Source organism: Prosopis cineraria, unplaced genomic scaffold, assembly GCF_029017545.1.
Source record: "Prosopis cineraria cultivar Desert tree isolate PC_DT_omini unplaced genomic scaffold, ASM2901754v1 PC1, whole genome shotgun sequence".
Taxonomy (NCBI): domain Eukaryota; kingdom Viridiplantae; phylum Streptophyta; class Magnoliopsida; order Fabales; family Fabaceae; genus Prosopis; species Prosopis cineraria.
In genome coordinates this window covers 38,766,372-38,790,077 of record NW_026555332.1, presented here as the reverse complement: position 1 = coordinate 38,790,077, position 23,706 = coordinate 38,766,372, and the positions used below count along the sequence as shown (strand labels likewise).

The 23,706-nt window shown below is 30.3% G+C and overlaps 2 protein-coding genes and 2 long non-coding RNA genes across 6 annotated transcripts; all 4 read left to right on the top strand.

The window, feature by feature from the left end:
• Positions 1–872: 872 nt before the first annotated feature.
• Positions 873–3,593, top strand: LOC129292022 (uncharacterized). Of its 2 annotated transcripts, XR_008588844.1 has the most exons (4): positions 932–1,151; positions 1,302–1,456; positions 2,780–3,064; positions 3,246–3,593. It is a non-coding gene; the product is annotated as an uncharacterized LOC129292022 (long non-coding RNA). The 2 variants fall into 2 exon arrangements; XR_008588843.1 differs by having other exon boundaries at positions 873–1,151; positions 1,302–3,064.
• An 866-nt stretch (positions 3,594–4,459) lies between these two features.
• On the top strand, positions 4,460–5,450 carry LOC129305064 (uncharacterized). Its single transcript, XM_054944981.1, has 2 exons — positions 4,460–4,661; positions 5,010–5,450. Exons 1-2 carry the CDS (start codon positions 4,574–4,576, stop codon positions 5,159–5,161), a joined length of 240 nt encoding a protein of 79 aa, XP_054800956.1. The 5' UTR covers positions 4,460–4,573; the 3' UTR covers positions 5,162–5,450.
• A 909-nt stretch (positions 5,451–6,359) lies between these two features.
• LOC129293428 (uncharacterized) lies at positions 6,360–8,748 on the top strand. Of its 2 annotated transcripts, XR_008589157.1 has the most exons (3): positions 6,408–6,667; positions 6,989–8,311; positions 8,453–8,748. It is a non-coding gene; the product is annotated as an uncharacterized LOC129293428 (long non-coding RNA). The 2 variants fall into 2 exon arrangements; XR_008589156.1 differs by lacking the exon at positions 8,453–8,748 and having other exon boundaries at positions 6,360–6,667; positions 6,989–7,536.
• A 12,441-nt stretch (positions 8,749–21,189) lies between these two features.
• LOC129311267 (leucine-rich repeat extensin-like protein 4) lies at positions 21,190–21,805 on the top strand. Its single transcript, XM_054953456.1, has 2 exons — positions 21,190–21,307; positions 21,569–21,805. The coding sequence occupies exons 1-2, from the start codon at positions 21,220–21,222 to the stop codon at positions 21,718–21,720; spliced, it is 240 nt and encodes a 79-aa protein (XP_054809431.1). The 5' UTR covers positions 21,190–21,219; the 3' UTR covers positions 21,721–21,805.
• The last annotated feature ends 1,901 nt before the right edge of the window (positions 21,806–23,706 follow it).

Genomic DNA, 23,706 nt, shown 5'->3' with positions numbered 1-23,706 from the left:
GCGTTCTCCATTTACAAGATAGCAATTAATGTCCACTGCTCTTCCCCATGACTCTTCTATTTCCCCATTTTTTCCAAACGGAGCTCAACAAATCCTGAGGAAATGTACACTTACAATAAAACTCATTTATAATAGAACGTGTTTCATCATTACTAAATTTCCATGCAAGTATTTATTATTGGGTTTACCTTCCGGCCATTCTCAATTGATTAAGCGTCGGAATTTAAGACGCAAATCGTGAGTCCTTGATGTTATAAATAAAACATTCTTTTGTTTTTTTTTTCAATTCAAACCGGAAAAAAAAAAAAAAAGAAAACCCATTACAAGGTGAGAGAATATATTGAAAACCAAAATATTATTAAATCAGTTCCAAAGTGTGTATCATCATTCTTCAGCCCCCTCACAATTGGACCCAATCATCATGATTAGTCAGTCCCCTATGAAAGATGCTTTGTCTTGATTTTTGACCATACAAAATGGTGTATTTTAAAAGGACAAAATTAAAAGCCAGTACTTTATCGTCATTGGGTCCATTCTCCAATCAAATTTTGCTTGTGCTTTATTTTTTTTCAGTGTCAAAATTTGATTGGACCAATGGGCCAAAGGGATATAAAGCACTTGATTTTACTTTTGTCCTTTTAAATCTCTCTTGAGAACATATATCGCTAGACCAAATCAACCATTCACTTGATTTTATATTTGATGCGAGAAGCACCATTCTCTTCAACCAAAATATATAAACATGGAATACAATCACCAATTAATTCAGTTATTATGTTGCTTAATTATTACAATTACCAATTATTAGAATCGCATCTCCCATGGCTACCATTTTTTTAAAATTTTTTTACTAGTTTTTGACCCGTTGAATGTACGGATATGTTGAATCATAGGATAGATACTACTTCCGTTTTTATATATAAGAGTGTTCCATTTTTTTTTTTTAATTTCATTCCAGTTTTGCAGCCGAGAGATCGTTCCTTTCGCATTTCTTTGAAGCCATTCGTATTCTTCCCTATTCCTTGTATCATATCAGTCATCACCAGGAATCATTATTTTATATTGGCTTACAGTTTCTTTACTACCAGATCGTTCTGTTCACTCTGCTTTCCTTGCAATTCGTATTCATACCCCTTAAATCCAGTTGACAGGTTTTTCTTACACATCCTCGTTTTCTTCATCCATTAATTCATTCTGTGCTCTCTGTTCTGATATTCAAGCAAGTTTCTCATTCTCTCTAACAAAGGTTCTTGATTTTTGGATGGATCCCGATCGTTCTGTTCCTCTCCTGATCATTTTAGATGGCGGTTCAGATTTGGTAGCGCAAAGGGAGCAAGAGAGACAGTGATATATTTATTCTTCTTCTTCGCGTGGCGGAATCCTAGCAAGCAACAAAGCGAGCGAGCCCTCTGGGGCATCGGATCGGAGTACTAATACTTTTGAGAGGTTATATAAAGTAAGTTACTTCCTTTGCCCTGTTAAGGAATTATTGACGGATTTTATACCAAGATTGTAATAGTTAATTACACTTATCTTGGTCCTTCACCCTAATTTTAATTTTTATAATCCTTTATATTAAATTTTAACAGTATTAATCCCTCTTCTTAATTTTCCCATGTTATAATTTTTTATTGATGAAGGGTAGTTTTGAAAAATTATTGAAAAGGGAGACATATTTAATGAGAATAATTAATTTTAACCAGTTTAATTATATTTTCTTAATTTGTAATCTCAGTCTGTTAATGCCTGCTCTCTAATTAAAAAAAAACCTTAATTTGTGTAAAACTTGGTAAACGTTTCTTATAATTTTAAAGAATAATGGAAACATGAAGACATGCATGATATATTTCAGAAACTCTAAGCTATATTATAGCAGTAGTGTGTTATATCGGTAAACATTCGGATCTCTCTTGTTTTTCTCTAATAAAATACGAATTGAGCCATTTAAACGGGCATTTTTTTTTTTTATAACTAGATTAGACATATGTTTCATGTAAAGTTTGTTGGAAAATCATAGAGCTGAATAAACAATTTAGATGATAAAACTAAGCACATGACTGGGCAAAGCCCCATCGTCTCTTCTCTACAATAAACCTGGGCTATCCCAAGTTTATATAGCCTCAAAACAGAATCAAGAAAGCTAGACAAAATCTGAACGAGTACGATAGGAACCAAAAACATCCAGGCCCAAAACAAAAGCCCATAAACATTAACATGGACTATTTATCTGGACTGGACTATTTTTCAACAAAGTTCGAGTTTGATACTATTTATAACTTATGAGTAAATCTTTACTTAATTTCTATGTTTTATTTATTTTACAATGCCAGTGTTATTATATATGACACTAAGCCTTCTGGAAAATGCTGAACCTCGACAGTACAATCGACTCCTATGGAGAATATTGTTTACTTTTCATTCTGGGACCACCCACCCCACGACATTTAATTTTGCAACTCACTTCTGCTTCTCCAGCTGGCTGCTTCTAATATAAATCATTAAATTCTGTCCACCTTGTCGGCTATGGAAGAAAATAATACTACGAAAACCGAAGTTTCATGAACGAGAAAGCGTGTTCTAATATTTTTTCCCACTTGGTAAAAATAATTAATATTTTAAAAATAAAAAAAGGTTTTAGGCAAGTTGTTTGGTCGAGAATCTCATGAAAAATTTATTATTTATTTCAAAATAGCAACATAGAAAAGTAAAAATGAAAAAATAAAAATTGGTCAAAGCATTGGTGTCCGAAGATGGAATCTGAGTGAAGTCAGTCAAGTAGGCATATCGTAGAGGTGCTTCTGCGAAGTTACATGCATGGGCAAGTCAATCGGATCTATATTGAAGTCAATGGGATTTAATTTGCATGATTTGCTTGGAAACATTCATAAATTTGGACGAGATCGATGAAGCTAGTAGCTATATAGCTACGTATAGCATAAGCATATCCACCCAGAGGAGAGATCAATGGATGTGTCTTCGTATGTGTCCCAATTTCTGATGCTGCTGCTGCTGCTTCTTCTTCTGGCCTCCAATCTTTGCTTTCACTCCCACAATGATACTGCAGGTATGCCTCATCACAGTTTTACCAAACGTACTCTCTACTCTGTTTCAACATGTATATTCGGATCCACATATACTTTTTAAACATGAGTTTGAGAAATAATGAATCAACTCACGTTATTTAGTATTTATAATAAATCATAAATATATATGGAGTGGTGAGATTGACAATTGCTATTATGCAGGGATGACCATGAGAAAACTGGCAGGCGCCCTGCCGAGGGCCCCACCTCCACCGAAACGATCTCCTGTTTGGACTCCTCGCCGACGTCCACGTGTCCCTTCAGTGGCCCCGCCGCCGCCGCCCATATAGAACCTTCAATTTCCAGACCAGAACGCATGTGTACGTACGTGTAAATATGGGTTATTTAATTTCTTCAAGAGATTATATTATGGCATGAAATAATAATGCCCTAGGGCAGCGAATGTAAGGTGATTAAATTAATGGATAGCCTTACTGTTGAACAGTGTCTGTGCCTCACTGATGCAACATGGTATCACAGTCGAAGGTTTTATCCTTTTGTTGTTGCATATTTCAGTCGTTATCCATAAGAGATTTTCTTCTTAGATTATTAGAAAACAAAGCAACATTGCCCTGGACATCACAAAGCACGCATAATTGCGTTCCTTTTAGGGATTCAAGTGTGCCTTGCCAAGGCTCGAAAGCGTGGCGGTGGCAAGCTTTAATTATTCTATTTTACCGCTATATTTTTTTATTAACGAAAATAATGACAGTCGGAGCTCCAGTGCATTATTACTTGTAAAAATAACTTCCTAACATAAATTAAAGATGTACATATAACTAAATTTTCATATAATTGAACCTATTTTTAATATGTTCGATCATTGTAACTTAATATCGTTCTTAATCATTGGAATGAAAGAGATAGTGTATCACAACGACGCAACCGCAATCGCAATCGCCCAAAACTGTAATTTCGAAAATTCATGCACTCTGGAAGAGTTTGATCCCTTCACGCTTCAACCTGACAAAACTGTGTTTCATTTTACTTTTCAATTACACGTGGGTTTGGCGTATGATATAAAGTTTAAGAAATAATTCATATTAATCAGTATTCATGAATAATGTGACTATGTTATAGTATTATATAAAGATCTCTGGGATTTAATGAATGGATTTAATTTGTAGACCACGATAGCCCACGCCAACAACATTTTTCTCCGCTAAACATTGTTTGACCTGGCTAAATACAGAACACGTTGTTGACTAGGAACAGAAAATGAAACAAGCTTGATGTACAAGAAAGCGCTGTATGCCCATTAATATTCTATAGCCAGGTTATGTCAAACATCAGTGTTAATAATGGTCCTTTTTTGTGAAGTCACATGTTTGAAAATATGCACAAGTTCGCAAATGATTAATGATTCAAATCCAAGTCGATATAGGTACATTTGCTTTGAAAAACTTATAAAGTTGAGCGCATTGAAGCAAATAGCTAAAGCTAGCTAATACTAGAATTACCATATCCATAAACAAGAAGAATAGAGATCGATGGGTGTGTCTTCTCTATGCCGTTTTCTGATGGCTCTTCTAGTTATCGTTTCCACTTTTTTCTTGCAGTGCCCCAACGCTAATGCAGGTATGCGTCTGTATTTTTACAGCCTTATACTAGACCATCATTGTGTGTGTGTAGAGTTCAGACGCAAAATTGATTGTACTCACCTTAATAGACTGTAATATGTTATCATCAGATTAAATATAGATAGTTAGATAATTCAAGTATGAGTAGATTTTAGTTGATATATAAAGTCTCACACTAAATAAAACAAGAGCCTTTGAATTAACCTATGACATCCTTACCCTACGATCTTTCTCTCGAGTGGTTACTCCCATTCCATTACATGTATGTTTTGACATGATTTTGAAAGAAAGAAAAAAGAGTTTAAAAAATAATGAGAATTCATGACAGGAGCTATTACATGTGCAGGTATGACGATTAGGAAACTGGCTGGTTCTCTGCCAAGTAGACCACCTCCACCGAATGGGTCTGTGCCTAGAGTTCCAGCTTTCAAATCCCCTCCACCGCCACCACGGCCGGGTCCGACCCAATTTCCTCCACCTCCACCGCACTATAGCTAGACATTTTCTAGAATGATCAAGAGAATTAATAAAGGATGTGTGTGTGTTTGCATATCTGTTTCTTTTCTTCATGGAGCGAGTGAGTAGCAGAATCTGGATTTCACATGTGCAAGGAGCATATATATACGTAATTTCTTCATTGTAATATTGAACTCCATCATCTGGACTAGTACACTTTGCAAGGGCCGTGGAATTTATGAGCTAGTCAATAAGTCAAATGATGGGGCTAATATCTGTGTGTTTACAGCTAATTGAGATGTCTAGTGATGGCGAGCATTTTGAAGCTTAATATTCGATGAAGGGTTTGGCGGGCCTTAGTTTTCAAATCTAGAAAAATTGAAAAGAGACTCATTTCCTGGTTAGGTTTTTTTTTTTTTTGACCGAATTTTCTGGTTACTTAACTTCAATTCTCAAGCCTTCCAAGCATTCGAATAGCTAGTTCGTATATTTTTTAATAATATATTGTTTGATATATATTTTTTATATCAAAAGAAGAAATTCATTTTAACTTTATTAGTAAAGAAGTGAACACAGAAATGTGAGGTGATGAATTCGAGCTAAGGATTCAAGTGTGCCTTCCCAAAACTCAAGTCAATGACCTCATATTTTTCTTAGTGCTAATTGTGTTCATTTTCTTATCAATTGGTTTGAAATGAATTTATAATCTTACATAAAAAATTAAATATATATTATTTAACTATATACATATCAAATAATGGGTATTTTTGGTATAATATATTTGTTTTCCATTACATTTTTCATTATTTACGTGGACCATTAAATTTTTATTTTTAGTATATCCAAATTTAAAATGAGCAGAGAAACTAGATTTTATCCGGCGTTGAGATAATTTGCATGTATCAAGCTATCTAATATCTTTCTTCCTAATTATTGCAATTTAATATCTTTATTAATCATTGAAATGAAGGAGATAGTATATCACAACTACGCTATGCATTGCAATCGCAACCAAAACTGTAATCAATTAGAAGACTAAAGTTAACCTTCCCGCACCTTTACACCTACCCAACAATATTTTCGATTTTTCTGCTAGCATTGTTTGACCTGCCTTCATTTTCATAATAAATACAGAACTCATTATTGACTAGGAACAGAAAATGAAACATGATTGGTGTGTAAGAATCAAAACGCGCGCGTTGTCGCTGACTAATACTGCTATATATGCCCACCATTGATATTCTATATCTAGGTCACGTCAAACATCAACATTACTGGGCCTTTTTCTGTGAAGTTACATGTTTGAAAACAATGCACAAGTTCACAAATGATTATTCTAATACAAGTTGATGTAAGTATCTACTTTGAAAACTTTATAAATTTGAGCGCATCGAAGCAAATAGCTAAAGCTATCTGCTAGCAAGGATTAGCATATCCATAACTAAGAAGAATAGAGATCGATGGGCGTGTCTTCTCTTTACCGTTTTCTGATGGCTCTTCTAGTTATCGTTTCCTCTTTTTTCTTGCAGTGCCCCAACGTTAATGCAGGTATGTTTCTGTATTTGTTATACAATCTTATACTTTACATAATACAGTCATTTTGTAGTTCCCCAATTTGGAAGACGCAAAATTGGTCGTACTCACCTTAATAATAATGATATGGGATCCATATTAAATATGTATTGCCAGGATGTTCAAATGTAAGCAGACTTATACTAAGTTGATGTGTATGAAATCTCCTCTCAGATAATGTTTACCTTACCAACTACTATATAGAAATGACTCAATTATAAACTTAAACCTTTACGCTGTTCTTATTTCGGAGCTGTCACTCCCTATTCCTTAACACAGACACACATACATATGCAGGCATGACGATGAGGAAACTGGCTGGATCTTTGCCAAGAACACCACCTCCACCAAAAGGGTCTCTGCGTAAATCACCAATTTTCAAACCACCTCCAGCACGACCACCTCCACCACCGAAGTATAGCTAACATTTTTTGGGAATGATCAACACAATTAATAAAGGATCTATGTTTTCTCACATGATCACGTCTCTATTATTCTTTCCTTACATGCAGAGAGAGTAAATTGCAGAAGCTGGTCTTCAATTTTACAGGGAAACTTATGTAACTTCTTCATTGTAATATTCAACACCGTAATCATTCTTCTCTAAATTCTCATGAGTGGGCCAATACACTTTGTAAAACAATAATAAAAAAGAAAAATTAAAATGATATTTTTATAAAAATAATTTAAATTTAAATATAATGGATTCAAAATTTAAAATCTATTAGATTTAAGTGAAAAATAAAAACACTCAAATTTTTAAAATTTAAATATATTTAGTTTAGGTCCAGTGGATTTAAAAGTATTGTATCAATGAGAATAAGTTTTTAGAATTTCTACCTGCTCCTCATAAATTTAATACCCTCAATTGTATGTGCCTCGGTCACTACGAGGGCTGTGGAATATATATAGTCAACGCTATAATTGTAACTGATCCTACTCTGCCAGCTGGTTTCCTCTGTGGAATATTTTGAAATTGTGCGCGATTAAATCTTGGGAGAATCACACCTAATGAAGAAACAAATTAGATCCCTTAAAAATTGTAATTAGAATGAAGGACTGAAACAAGAAATTAATAAAACGGATTTGAAATGACCCATTACAGCTCTTTAATTAATCTCGATACCGCTGGAATTTAATTTTTCTCCTGGGACAACCTACGTACCGAAATCCATGTTAGTAAATAATAGTATTGGGTATTAAATGACTTTTTTAAAAAACAAAAAAGTTAAAAAAAAAAAGCACTCTATTCTTCATAAATACTTATTAACGTTATTGTGATTAAGTACTTTTTAGTAGTGATATCTTCTCACAATTAATTCAAAGATCCCTCTTTAGCTTTTTTATTTTTTAAAATTATTAAAAAATATTATTTGTGAGGTTCAAATATTGGGGCGGTCTAATTTTCATTTGAATCTTGTGTTTTACGTGTAACAACGACGTTGGCTCTCTCAATTGTTATTGGCCAAATTATGTACACTGAATAAATTAGTGTGATAATGAGTATATAAATCGGAGGTGTATGATGATTGGCAAGGACGGGAAACCAAATAGGAAGAAAGAGAAGAATATTATTCCTCTCCATTCTTATCGCTGTCCTGTCCACTGAAGCTTCTTCAGGTTTGCGCAGAATCGGAACCTACCTTACTGTTTCGGTCTCATTTTGACAATCTCTGTCATTTCATACCCTCAACAGAATAAAAAAACAGGGAATTCATTTAAATGAATGTGTGAGCTGATGATGTTTTGTTTAATTTGCAGTCAAGCTCACCTACTGTACCCCGCGGTTCCCCTACCACGGCTCTGGATCATGGTCACTAGTCATTTGTAGTGGAAGGACTCTTAAACTTAAGTCTTGACATTTTTAATTAACATGTAATGTGAATTCTACCACGTATTTGAGTTCTGAGATATATATATATATATATATATTCTCAGGCACTGGTACATAGAAATTTTTGAGTTTAGAGATGTTATTTTTATGCATTCTCGTTTTTCATAAATTAATTAAGGATTGTAAGGAAAGAACACCAGTTTGCGGTTGTTGAATGTCAAATGATTCTTCCAGAATAGAATTTGCATTCCTAATGACTTATTGAGTCTACCAATTCTATTTGAAAATTTCAGCCCATTTATCAAACCAACCCAACCTCATAAGGACGGAGAGCAATTCCATTATCTGCTACACATGGGCTTGGTCCAATCCAACCAGATTCATTAAAAAAAAGGGGGGTCATTTATTAAGAATATTTTGTAATTTAAATAAAAAAATCTTTGAATGAATTTTTGAAAAATGATTGTAGCATTCAAACCGCAAAAGGCAAGATACAAAACTACTATAGTAAATAATATTGGGTCTCCAAAGATTTTTTTAAAAGAAAAATAATGAGAATTAGTCTATTTTTTCATTAATACTTCCATGTGCTGTTGTTAACAATAGTAATCCGATAATCCAATAATTACTCGACAGTAGGCGGTCAAAGTAGCCAGCCAAAATGATATTTTGATTTGATAAAATTAAGAACTAAACAAAATCTTATGTAAAGTTAAAGAATTAAATATGCACTTTATCCTTATTAAAAAGAACACGAGTTTTATGATATGTAATTTTTGTTATATAAATTTTGATTTATTATAAAAATACACAAATAATATAATATTTTATCTGTTCAATAATATATATATATATATATATATAAGAAAAATATATAAATAATACTATAAAATTTCAGATATTAGAAAATATATGCAATAAAAAATTATAAATAAAAGGCATGGCAACATGGGAAAAGAAGAAGGTAGTTACAATTTTAACTACCTCATTGATGCTCCAACTCCCAAATGCAAATACAAAAGCTGGCGTGTGTGCGTGCGTGTGTGTGTGGGTTTTTTTTTTTTTTTGGCCATCTCAAAAGCTCGTATATATCATATGCCTTTGAAGTTTGAACATTTTTCAGGCGGACTTGTTGAGTTTTGCTGAATCTGCAAAGCCCAAAAGAACTTTTGGATTTGAAAAGTTAATTACAAACAGGCTCTTAACTGATCAAAATCCAATGACTCATTGAACAGTGATTTACAAAATTAAAATATTTTTCTTTATTATATCGATAATGAGGATTAATATTTTTCTTAGCCGATTTTTGCATGGGAAATAAACTAGTACATATAAGAAGTTAACTCCTGGTCAAAAAAACATGTAGTTATCGCACAAACTGTCTTGAAAATTTCATGGATTAAGTAAATCAAGTTATTAAGTTATGGACCAATTCACCTAGATAGTGAACTAAATGAATCCGTTTGAGACTCCGTCCTTTCTTAACCACTTAACAAGAGTGTGTGTCTGTCTGTGTTCTTTTTCATTATGATCTTTCTTCGTCCGCACTAAGAACTCAAATTACAAGTAGCAATAAATAATGACATAGTCATTTTGCATTGAATTCAAACAAAAAACCTTAAAGAAAGGACAAGGAAGTAAAAGGTCGAACTCGTGACTATTTCCTGCACACATTATTTTGATTTAGATATTAAATTTATTGCTGACATCATCCTATACATTATTTTAGTCATTTATGTTTGTGATTGTAAATTTAATTTGTACGTATAATTTACTTATTAACTTAGGCGTTAAAATGTTGATTTTGGCTTTCAATTTTTTAATTTTTTTTCAGCACAATGAGCACCCTCAATTTAAAGGTGACACAATGTCACCCATCATGTAATAAAAAAAGGAGTAATATCGCTCCTCATATGATGTATATTAATTTAATCATTAGTTGTTTAAGAAAATCGTAGAAAAGGCTTCAAAAATTACAAATTAGTAACTTATAAAAAAATTAATATAAATCAAGTCATCTAAATTACAAATAAATGGGAAGAGGCTAATGTTATTTTTTGTCTATATAAAAAATCAAAATGAAGATGTTGGCAGAAGATCAATCTCAATTATTTGAACCCTAATTCACCATCAAATCCCTAAATGAAAAGTAGTTAAACTTAGAAAAAATAGAATGTTTGCACAGAGGAATCACAACCATGTAAGAGGATGAGATACGTATGTCATACTTTTGGAGAAACAAAATTATCATAATAGACCTCAATTTTGCCTAAAGCCAAATTTAATTTGCAGAGTCAATTTTACTAGAATTAAACTACAGTTTTAGCAAGCACAAAATTAAACAAAGCCGGACTAATGGTTCCAAAACCAAATTTGAAATTGTTGAAGCTTATTAAAATAATCTCGGTCACTTTTAAGGCTTTATAAAGACAGAATTAAGTTTTGATTGGGCTAGAAATGAAGCAAGTTTAAAGCTAATAATTTAGGTCAAATTTAACAAACCAACTCGAAGCCACCCAAAACTTATTCTCAAGGTTGAGCAAGAAAAAATAATATTTTTTTAATATTTCAGCTTATTTGAGTTGACTTGAATAAGCATGAATACCTGAATAAAAAAATATTTTAAAAAAATATATAAAATATAATAAATATTAATTAATTTTTATATTATTTTATACTGAAATATCATATATTTGAGTGCATTATTATAGTATTTTTTACAAAAATAAAAATATTTATATTTTTACTATTTTTAATCAATAAAATATCTCAAAATAATATTTAAAATATATTTTAATATTAATTTTTATATTTTAAGACCCAATTATTTTTTAAAAAAGTTTTGGATCCTATACATCATTTGAGTATCTACAAAAATATATTTTATATTTTTATAAAATAAGATAATTAATTTTAAAGTAAAAATTAAATTAAAAATAATTTTAAAAATAAAATTTGGGCATGTATGAATTATCAACTCTACTAATAAATAAATATAATAAATAGAATAATATTATTAGACAATTATTTAATTATCATTCACATCAGACTTGATTATAAATTAAGAATAACTAGAGTAAATACTCCTTATATGTAGGTGTTAAACAATATAAAAAGTTAAAAAAAATAATTTCAAAAAATAGTATTATATTCATAATGAAATAATTTTTTTATATAATATAATAATGACTATTTTTCTCATATTCTTAAAAATAAAAAGTATAATTTACCCAAAAGTTATTAAAAATTTTAAACTAATCAAGGAAATTATTTTAAATTAATGGTTTAACCATGATTGAATTGAGATCAACTTGACCAAAATTAAAATAATTGAATTTAATTAAAATGTATAAAATATTTCTATATAATTATGATAAGAGAAATATTTAAACAATTAAGATATTAATTTATAAGTAAAGAAAAAATTCATGAATAAACTACACATAATACAACAAAACAATAACATAATTACTTAAGTATAAAGTTAATAAATTATTTTTTTTATTTTTTTAAATTAAAATAATATTTTATATTTAATATAATCATTTAAAAATTAAAAGTGGTTCAAAAAATAAAAAATAATATTTTTTAAAAAATTTGAATATTTGGAGCTAGCCAAATAAGCCTAAAATCTGAAGTTATTATGGCCAAACTTAATTATATAAACTTATTAAATAAGATAGAATAGTTTAAATTTAATTTAAATAAGTTTAATTTAAATTGAGATCAAACTAAATAAATTTAATCTACTCGAATAATTATCTGTTCTAAGCAAGTCAAAGGAAGGCATGTTCTTGAAACCCAATTTTAAAATTATACGTTTGAAAAATGGTACGCATTAGTTATCAAAATCATCGTGTTTGAAAATACGTGCACTGACTTTTTCTTCTGTCCTTGACTTTGACTGATTATTCAAATATCCAAGTTTTATTTTTTTTTCCCAGACACAAGAAAAATCACAAAATAAATTTTAAAAAAATAAGTAATTTTTTTTATAAAATAGGCTAAAACAAACAGCCCCTAATGCAATAGATGAGATATAATATTTTAAGGAAATGAGATACACCATGATATTATAAAATTTTATAATAATAAGATAATAAATTATTTTATAAAACAGATATTATAGAATTTAAAAATAACTATTCCCTCTGTTAAAAAATGTAAGGCATTTTTTAAGAACTTGAGTGTTTAAAAATGTAAAACATTTTTAGTATTTTGAAGTGTAATTATTGCTTTTTTTAAAAAATGCATCTATTAATAATGAATTTATATTTATTATAGGGTATTTAATATGGATAATATGAAAAGATAAGATTAGTTGAAAAATAGATAACTACTTTATTGAGGGATGAGATTCAGTTAGAAATGTCTTACATTTGTGAACGGAAGAAGTAACTAATAATAACTTTATTTTATTGCAGTCAAACATAAAATAATTTTTTTATAAAATTTTTATAAAATATTTTTTATATAAAATTTCTAAATTAGTAAAAAAAATATTTATTTTTTAATCTTAAACAAATAGTGTTATATATGCGTTATTATAATTAGAAACTTGAATTAAAAAAATATATATGCAGGCTTGACCCTGTCAATCAGGTTGAGCTTGGAAAAAATGAGGAACGCTGGTACAAGAGCTTATGAGCTTAAATCTTTAAGGAATGAGTTGACCTATCTTGATAGATCTAATTGAGATTATACAATTTTCAAAATCACGGTAAAGAACTTCAAAACTAAATAACTCTAAACCAAATTTAAGCCCAAAAATATGATTAGTAAAGAAGCAATGATCACCATGTGTCTGCTTGACGAACATCAGCTTTGACAAACTTTAGTTTTGGCCTACTTCAATTTTTCCTAAAACCAAATTTGCAGACTTAACTCTACTTTAGCAAACGCGAAACCAAACACCGCGGGCTAATGTGTGCCAATCATGAAATTGTTGAAGCGCTCATTAAAATAATCTTTGGTCATAAATTTTAAGGCTTTCCAGATCAGACAAAAGAAGTTTTGATTGGGCCAGAAGTGAATCAGCTCAAATGTTAGCGTTGTATTTTTTTTAGTTTGACATCAGTTGTTGTAACTCAAAGTGCTGTGCGTGCGTGCGTGCGTGCGTGTGTGTGTGTGTTTTTTTTTTACTCAGTCACTTATTGTTAATGGGTTTCTGCGAAATTATACGTTTGAAAGTAGTATTATCAAAATCATGTTTGAAAATAAGTGCATTAATTGTTATTTTTTTTGGGCTAGGCCCATTTGACTGATTATTTAAATATCCAAGTATATTCTTGTGTAAATAGATCTATAAATTCTAATCGGATGAAGCTAATAGAAGAATAGAGACGATGGGTGTCTCATCTCTTTACCGCTTTCTGATGTTTCTTATTCTCATTACCTGTACTCTCTTCATGCAGTGCCCCCATGCTGGCGCAGGTATGCATTTATATACAATATGCATTAATTAGGAAGGGTTTATTCTTTGCTCTTTGTATCCCTAATCAATAAGATGCAAAATGACAACCATGTGTCGAATTGGTTCCTACCTGGATTAGTTATTTTTGTTCGTCATATACACATCGGATCAATTTCTTATATATTGATGCTATTGAATTAACAGTTAACCAGATAGAATCAAAAATATGAAAAGTAATATCTATATATATATATATATATAATGGAATTGTCTCCGGTATTGTTTCGTAGAAGATACTTGTATACAATTAAAATATGGATTCATGACTAGTGGGGTAATATTTATGCAGCTATAACGATGAGGAAATTGGCGGGGGACTTGCCACGTTCACCACCTTCACCGATACGATCTCCTCCGAGGTTTCCAAGAGGTCCTCCTAAATGAAGATGTTTGTTTCATGTCTTGAGGACGTAGCTGGTTTGAAATTACTTATTATCTCTTCAATTTCGGGTTTATATATGTCTCCTCATTTGGTTTAATCGTTGGTTTTCTTTTCCTTGCTATTCGAGCTCAATCAATTCTTGTAATGTGATATGGGCCCTACACACGTACAAGGATATATGTAATTGTCTTCGTTGCATAATATTTCATATGATGATTTTTCCCATACAGTTGTATATTTAAATTAGCTATACATCCATGTGGCAACATGATTAATTAATATCGTGTACTTAATAATCGAGTATGTAGCCCCAAACATGGGAACCTATTAATTTATGACTCAACATGTAATATCTGAATTTATTGCCAACCATTAATGGATAATATTTTTCTTTAATTACCATCATAAAATTAATTACAATTTTGGCCTTAAGTCTGGTTAAGTTAGTATACACCAACTCAGAATACTGAGAGTCGTGGGAACTCTCGTTCTTGAAGCAAATGGTTGAGAGCTGTTCGAATCTCAATTCCTATATATGAAGCAAATCTGATTAAAAAGTACTGTTTAATTTATACTTTTAATACGTCATGGGGGTTAGTATTTATTGTCAGCGGATGATACTTCTTGCCCATACCAAAATTATACATGCGTGGCCCATGAAACGGGATTAAAAAACACACCTGATTGAAAGAACCGTTTCTGAGTAGCACTAAGGAACCAACAAATAGTATTAATAATAAACAAACGCAGCTTTGTTCTGCCCTTTAAATGTTTGCTATTGTTGGTTTAATTTCTTCTTTAGTTAGTGATATGTTGCTGTGACAAGTCCACGTCAACTGGAGTTTCTGCGAAGTTACATGGTTGAAGAATTGGGCAATAGATAACTCAAATCGAAGACCATAATTGTTTTGAAACATGTATAAATTTAGACGCCACAAAGCTCATCCTTATATGTACCCATAAATTAGCATACACCCGGAGACCAACAAGAATTGTGGTGCACTGGTGGCTATGGTCTAACAAATTAACCCCACTAAAGCGTGAATAATTTCGATATAATAAACATATATTCGATCTAATATACGTTGACATATTGACCATATATGTCCCTCATTATTTGTTTTTTTCCTATGATGTTTACATTGCAAGTACTCCATGACAATTATTAGGTGTGAGCATACTCTGTCAACATATCAAGCTTATAATTAGCCCTCCTTCCTCCAATATTTGAGATTTAAAGTCTTCCTCTACACTAAGAGCTTATAGATCAGCTGGTAAAGAGACTTGTTTCATAATCTCACCACATTTGTATAATGTCTTCCCACGGAGATTTGTTTAAAAATGGTGATCAATCAAAAGATCATGTAAATTTAATTAAGTTGAGCAAAATATAATTAGGTGAAGTGAATTTTGCAAACTAAATTAAAACTATAAAATAAAGAAAAATAATTGATTCTCAAATTTCAAACACAAATTAAGACCTTAGATTATTTACCCCCCTTACATCTCATCACATTAAAAATATTTTATCTCATAAATGTTTTTAATAAAGATAAGAACTAACCTAGGATTCTAAAATAACTTGAACAAGCTCTCTTAAATCATGAATAAGTGTTTAGTTAAATTAATTGCTTAATCTCGTATTATAATCAATAAAATCAAATTTTATAAGCATCAAACCTAATATGGCTATACATGATTAGTAAATGTATCTCTATCTTATTAACAAAATTATTCATTCATCATGCGAACTTCAAGTTCTTTCATTATTTTATATAAGTTCTACACTTAAGTTAGCAGTCTCAAGCATTGCCTAAGTGAACAAATTAACTAAATAGTGGCCAATCACTTAGAAGTTTTAAGAGAAAAGTAAAATAAACACTCCCCACATTAATCACAAAAAGAGAGGGGGAACTTAGTGTTACTCCATACAAGAGTTTCAAATAATGATAGGGCAAAGAGTTTAGCTACTGATAAACATTAAGAAGCTATAAATACACAAAATATTCATAGTCATTTCATATTACAAGAGAAGAAAGGGAAGGGGAATAAAAAATCAAAGAAAATGAGCTCCAAATATCTTTAAAATTTCAATCTCTTAATCCCAACTATTTCAATACCCAAACCCTAGCACAATTAGGTTTCAAATGTGTCTCAAGTGTCAAGAATGCATTTTGGGTCAAGCAACGTCCAAATAAGTATCCTACCCACTCATTTTAAATTAAGCCAAATGCAATTTTTTTTTTGAGTGGTGAAAGTCGCGAACAAAGTCACGACTTTGGTAGTTTTGCCTTGTTCTCCCAATTTGCACAATAGCTCATTTTTGCACATGATTTTATCATCTAAAATGCAAAAACACCCTCAAGGGATGTCCAAAAATACATATAACCAAACTTTAAATCAAAATAATACAAAATGAGCCTAAAAGTATCAAATTAAAAACCAAGTACTCAAACACAAAGCAAGATGTGTATATTATTTTAATTTGGGCAATCAAAATATAATTGAGCTAAAACACATTACAATCTAAGGGTGTTCAAATGATATAAAATTCTAGAGGTTAATACAAAACATTTCTACTGATTATGTATGAAATTTAAAGCCCATTTATTTTTTATTTAAATTAAAGGTCCGGACAAACTGTGTACTCCCATTTTTGAAGGGACCAAGCAATTCCGTTATCTGCTAGAAAACGTCATTTTTAAGGTCGGTTTTGTAATTTAATTAAAAAATTAAAAAGTATATATTTACATTTTTCAAATTATAAATAATTAAACGATTAAGACTATCCAATTATGATTATCACAGTGATCTCAACGTGTATTTTATGATTATCATGAGACAATTCCGATTGGAGGTTTTGCAATGTTTTAACCTTTTTCCCCATGAAGAGATTTTGCAGTGTTATAGCCAAATTTTTTTTTATAATAAAAAATTTAGGTGAGTTGAGTCCCACAACATACTTCTAGGCTCAAAGGATGTTTATAAAAGTATTTAAAAATCATTCACTAATAAAATTCTCACATTGATGGCAAAATTTAAACTTATAATCTTGTAAATTATAAGTTAAATCTTTATTAACTAAGTTAATATTTTTTTTAGTAGAACAATATTAACAAGGCCGTTTATTGGACCTGAAGTGAAGTATTGACTTAGCCCAAAAAGATCTTTTTGTTTTTTATTTTGGCCAACACCCAAAAGACTTTGAAGAAAGAACATTAAAGCTTGGACTAAGGAATTGTAGGCCTATTTAGGATGTTCACAGGTTCGGTTTTTCAAAAAACCAAACTAATCGATTTACCAAAGCTTGAAATCTATTTAGTTATTTCTTCTAATTAGTTTGGTTTATATTTGGATTAAATTATTATTTTTTTGGGATATTTTTCATAATTAATATGTGTGTGTGCCAAGAGGGTATGACTCAGGTGGCAATAGTTTTGGTCCCTTAAATTTTATTTAAAGGTTTGATTTTTAAAAGTGTGTGTGGAAAAACATCTTTTAGAAGAGGACAACCTCTTAAATGATGCTTAAATTTCTTAAAAACTTAGTCTCATGGTTGCTAGCTATGAAAATATCTTGGGCAACTAAAAATGTGTGTGTTTGTGCACCCACATGCACATTTTAACTAATATTTTTTAACTATTAATTAGTATTTTCAATGAAAACATCTCTTGAAAATATTTTTTTACAATTATTTAGTACAATTAATTATTAAACACTAAGATGTTGCCTTAAAACACTTGATTATAAAATTAAAAAACAATCATAAGTAATTATATATAGACAACATTTAACTAAATGCAACATATAACATATTTTTAATCAGTGATTTACAGATAACTAAATTTGAAAAAGAGAAAAAAAAAAAACTAAAGTGTGATTTTTGATTAAGGACAAATGCATTTTTTCATAAAAGAAACATATTTGCATTGGGAACTTTTGAGTCTGCAAAAACAATTCAAAATATATTGGCTCTTATGTGTGATTTGTTCCATTTTGAGAGCTTTAGGAGCGATCCTCCCTTCGTATTAATATTTATGTTTCATGCCTTGAAATTAAAGTTCTTAGATGATATGAATTTAGTTATTATATGTCCAAATTAATTAGATTTTAGGGCTAATTTATGTCTTCTAAGGATGTGAGTAGGTTGGGCCTTAGTTAAATAAGTCTAAACTTGTAACAAAGGCTTAAAAGCCTGAGCTTAAATCTAAATCTATATACATGCTTTTTTTTTTTTTTGCTTGAGCTTATCATAAACTTGACTGATCCTAAAACCTTTTTAAAGGCAATAAAAAAAGTTTGAGAAATAGATTTTGAAGAGCTTTTACTATATTTTAAATCTACTTAAATTAATCAACAAGGATCAATCATTCAACTAAAAGAATACAAATTAAAATATAATAATATAAATTAAATATATTCATTATATAAATAAAATAAAATATATAAATAATTAATTAAATAGAAAGGCTTAAATAGGCTAACTTATCTAGCTAAGCTAAAGAAATTTAGTTTTTTTTTTTAACTGAAACTAAAAAAATTTAGTTAAACAGGCCAAGTTAAGCTGCAATCGAGTCAGGCCGTAGGCTCAGAAACTTGATATTTCCACCCCTACTAAAGCCGCACGAGCCTATCTCTCGCACGTTAATATAAGGATACCCATAAGCACGCACAAGCATGTTTGAGGCTCACTGATTGGGTGGAAAGAATTTTTGGGCACACATTTCTTTAAAAAAATATTTTCTCAGAGTTCGAATTACAAGGGCTAATTTGAAGATTGAACCAGTCTTAATTAATGCTCTAATTTAAGTCTTCCGCTATATTTCTGGGCTTATAGGATTTCTATATAAATGCTTTAATATAGTGTCCCCTACAACAATATGCATGAAGGACTTCTAAGATAATTATGTTAATGAAATCGGATCATCTCCTACACTTTCAATATTTCTATTTATACCCAATGTCATCATTTCTTTAAATTATTTATTCAATTTAATGGGGTAAAATTCTTAATGCTATATCACAACTTTTAATCAACAAAATTATTTTAATTATTAATTTGATCTTTTAAATTTTATTTTTATCAATTGAGTCCCTTAAATTTACATCGACTAAAAAAAATTACCTTGTTAAAGTTTACTAACATAAATGATAAAATATTGATGACAACTTTGTAAATTACTAAAATAATATAATTATTTAGACAGTAAAAACACATACTCCAAAAGTTAAAAAAAAAAAATAAAACACAATATAAAGATTTATATTAAGAAAATTAAACTAATTTGAGGCCCGGACGTGACCACGTTGAAGTAGGGGCAATTGCCCCCATAAAATAAGCAAAAATTAGTCTTACATAATTTTTTTTTTCAAAATTACAGTAGCCCCTCTTTAAAATTGCAACTGCCTCCCATAAATAATCAATTGCCCCAAATCCTCTTTAAAATTAGTGTGAATGAGCAAATTAGGAGAAATGGTTGATAACTTTATATTTTTTTCTAATCTCATGAATATTATCAGAAAATATTTATTTAATGCACATATATATATGTGTGTGTGTGTGTGTATTTTTTTTTATTGAAAGCAGTTTTGTTTAAGGTAGGATCAAACATTAGATGTGAGCAATAGATAGTCAAATCTTAATCTGTCATGTTGCAAAGAATTAGCCTTTCTACTAAACCCTATCCTCATTGGTTCGGAGTTACCCAAAAAAAAAAAGAAAAAATTAACTGAGAGAAATGTCACTCACACCGGAGATTCTGCCGCGCAACATCGATATGGATCCTTTCTCTTTCTCTGGTAAGTTATGAATTTGGCTATTTAACTTAACTAAATTACACGTACTCCCTCCATTTTCAAATATAAGAAAAACTATCATCTGTCTCTTCTTTTTTATTTATAAACAAAACTAAGAATTTCAAGAAGCATTTATCACATTTTTCTCAAAATTGTTCCTCTTAAAGTCAATATTTATTTTTACTAGACAAATTTGTTTCATTGATTACAGGAATAACTTAGTCCAAATTTTTTAATAACTTCCTACATAAAGATATTTTATAAAGTACTGATAAATTTTGATATAATTCAACCTATTTAATATTTTTCTTCTTAATCACTGCAAAGTAATACCTTTCTTAATCATTTAAATGAACGAGATAGCATATCACAACAACGCAATGCGATCGCAACTGCAACCAAAACTGTAATTAATTAGAAGAATAAAACTTTCAATCCTTGATGGACCCTTATGCTATTGCTGTAGTTATTCAATCTGGAAGAGTTTGATCTAATCACGCTCTAACCTTGACAAAACATAGTTTTTTCTTTTTTTAACTTTTCAATAACATTTGGGTTTGGTGTATGATACAAAGTTTAAGCAAGAAGACATATTATTTAGTATTAATTATGAAAATAACGTAACTACTTTATATTTAGTAATTTATAATGATTCTGGGACTTGATGAATTTTTTTGTAGACCACGCTGCTACCTAAAAACATTTTAATTTTCTGCTAACATCGTTTGACCTGGCTTCATTTTTATAATAAATAAGTACACATTGTATGAGAAGTTACATGCCCACCAATAATATTCTTTATCTATATATGCCCGCCAATAATATTCTTTATCTAGGTTACGTCAAACATCAATGTTAATGGACCTTTTTCTATGAAGTTACATGTTTGAAAATATGCATAGGTTCACAAATGATCATTCAAATCCAAGTCGATACAAGTATCTACTTTGAAAACTTTATAAATTTGAGCGTACTGAAGCACATAGCTTAAGCTAGTTGCTAGCAAGGATTAGCATATCCACAACCAAGAAGAATAGAGATCGATGAGCATGTTTTCTATATACCGTTTTCTGATGGCTCTTCTAGTTATTGTTTTCACTCTTTTCATGCAGTGCCCCGATGCTAATGCAGGTATGCGTCTGTATTTATCACACTCTTATACTTTACATAATACAGTCATTGCCTAGTTCATCAAATGGAAGATGCAAAGTTGGTCGTACTCACCTTACTTAATTATGATATGGTATAAATATCCAAATTCAACATATATTGTCAGGATGTTTGAATGTAAGTAGATCTGAGTTGATGTGATGAATCTCACATCAAACAAAACTAGACTTAATAACTAATATATAATCAAGTGGAAGAACTCATAATTTTGAACATATGCAGGTAGGACAATGAGAAAACTGGCAGGATCTTTGCCAAGGAAACCACCCCCACCGGACGGGTCTGTTCATAGAGTTCCAGCTTTCAAATCTCCTCCACCACGACCACCTCTGGCCCAGTTTCCTCCTCCTCCACCTCCACCGCAATATATCTAGAGATTTCTGGAATGATCGATCAACAGAAATAATAAAGGATCTACGTATTCGCATTTCTGTTTCTTTTCTTCGTGCAGCGAGTCATGAGTAGCAGATGATGATGGATTTCATATGTGCAAAGGAGCATACGTAATTTCTTTATTGTAATATTCAACACCATCATCTTTTTCCTTTAATATTCAACTAAAGGGTTTGAAGGCCATAGTTTTCAAGTCTTGAAAAATCAAAACTATCTAAAGATTCATTTCCTGACAGTTAACTTCAGTTCTCAAGCCTTCCAATAAAGCATTCGAATACATAGTTTATTTTAAAATTATTATTATCATTTACTGATCCAATTACACGAGCTAATTTTAAAATTGAACCAGTCTCAATTAAAAATAAAAATTAGGGGGGACAATACCGCTTATCTGTAGCAAGTAGCAAGATGTTTGGAGGAACTAAGATTTAACGCAAGTTTTTCTTTAAGTTCGTAATTTAGATAATGGCGTCCTTAGTTTTGCATTGACTTAAAAAGAGGGGGGAACGGTACAGACAGTCTGGAAAGAGAAAATCTGGTGTGAACATTTGAATATAATCCAAACTTGGCATTGATAATGTCTCTCTTTAATCAAGCTTTTTCTTTTTAATTAGTAACGTCGCGATCACAAGTCCATGTCAACTATTGGGCGCGAGCATTCTCTGCCAACTTATCAAATTTATTTATTTCAAGGGAAAATTGGCCTTAATGATTAAAAAGCTTAAATATTTAGATATAGGTCTCAAAGTTTTATATATAAAAACTGTAAGAGACCATGGTCTTTGAGGAACAATATGTTTTTCAATGAAAATTTGATTATTTATTTCAAAATAGCAATATAGAAAAGTAAAAATTAAAATAATTAGGTAATTAAAAGCAATGGTGTCCCAATAATAAATATTATTTCATCTGTTTAAAAATATAAGACATTTTTTGAAGATTTAAATATTTAAAAATATAAAACATTTTTAATCTTTTGAGATGTAATCATTGCCTTTTTTTTTAAAGTGCATCTATTGATAATGACTTTATATTTATTATAGGGTGCTTAATAGGGATAAATATAAAAAAATATGGTTAGTTTGAAAGTAGATAACTATTTTATTGGAGGTGAGATTCAATTAAAAATATCTTATATTTTGAATGGAAGGAGTATAAATTAGCACAGCATATAACAGGAATTAAAAATGACCTAAGCAAAAAGATGGGACTTGAGTAGAGTCAGTGAATTACTGCATGAGGGGGTTTCTGAAAAGTTACGTGAGCAAGAAAATCGGACCTAATATCAAAATCAATGGGATTTAATTTGCATGATTTGCTTAGAAACATTTATAAATTTGGACGTGTTGAAGACACTAGTTATAAGTACGTATAGCATAAGCATATATACGATGAATTATTATCAGTAATATTTTCTTCTTAAATTAAAAAACAAAGCAATATTTCCCAGGACAGCACAAAGCACACATAATTGCCTTCCTTTTTTCCTATAAAATATATGTGTATTTTTTAAATAACATTTTGATTGATATATACCTTTCTATACCAAAAAGAATTTCATTTTAACTTGACTAGTGAGAAGGTAAACACAGAGAAACGTGAGTTGATGAGTTCGAGCTTAGGGATTCAAGTGTGAATTCTTAAAGTTCAAACCTATGACCTCACACTTTTTGGTGCTTTGCGTTCATCTTCTTACAGGTTGAATTAAAATGAAGATATTGTCTTATATGAAAAATTAAATATATTAAATAATAAATATTTGTGGTCTAGCATATTTATTTTCCATCACAATTTTTTTTCATTATTTATGTGGACCATTCAATTTTAATTTTTATTATCCAAATTAACATGAGTGTGCAAACTAGATTTTATCCGGTTTTGAGAAAATTCACCTGTATCAAAGTTATTATCAAGACACATTCCTCTCCTAAAATTTAAAACAATTCTCACTATTAGAAATACTCCTT

Excerpts from the sequence above, each read along its gene's own strand:
- LOC129311267 (XM_054953456.1), top strand. The coding sequence starts at position 21,220 with ATGAGCATGTTTTCTATATACCGTTTTCTGATGGCTCTTCTAGTTATT. Across the intron at positions 21,308-21,568 it reads GTGCCCCGATGCTAATGCAG|GTAGGACAATGAGAAAACTG; the intron begins GTATGCGTCTGT and ends GAACATATGCAG.
- LOC129305064 (XM_054944981.1), top strand. The coding sequence starts at position 4,574 with ATGGGTGTGTCTTCTCTATGCCGTTTTCTGATGGCTCTTCTAGTTATC. Across the intron at positions 4,662-5,009 it reads GTGCCCCAACGCTAATGCAG|GTATGACGATTAGGAAACTG; the intron begins GTATGCGTCTGT and ends TTACATGTGCAG.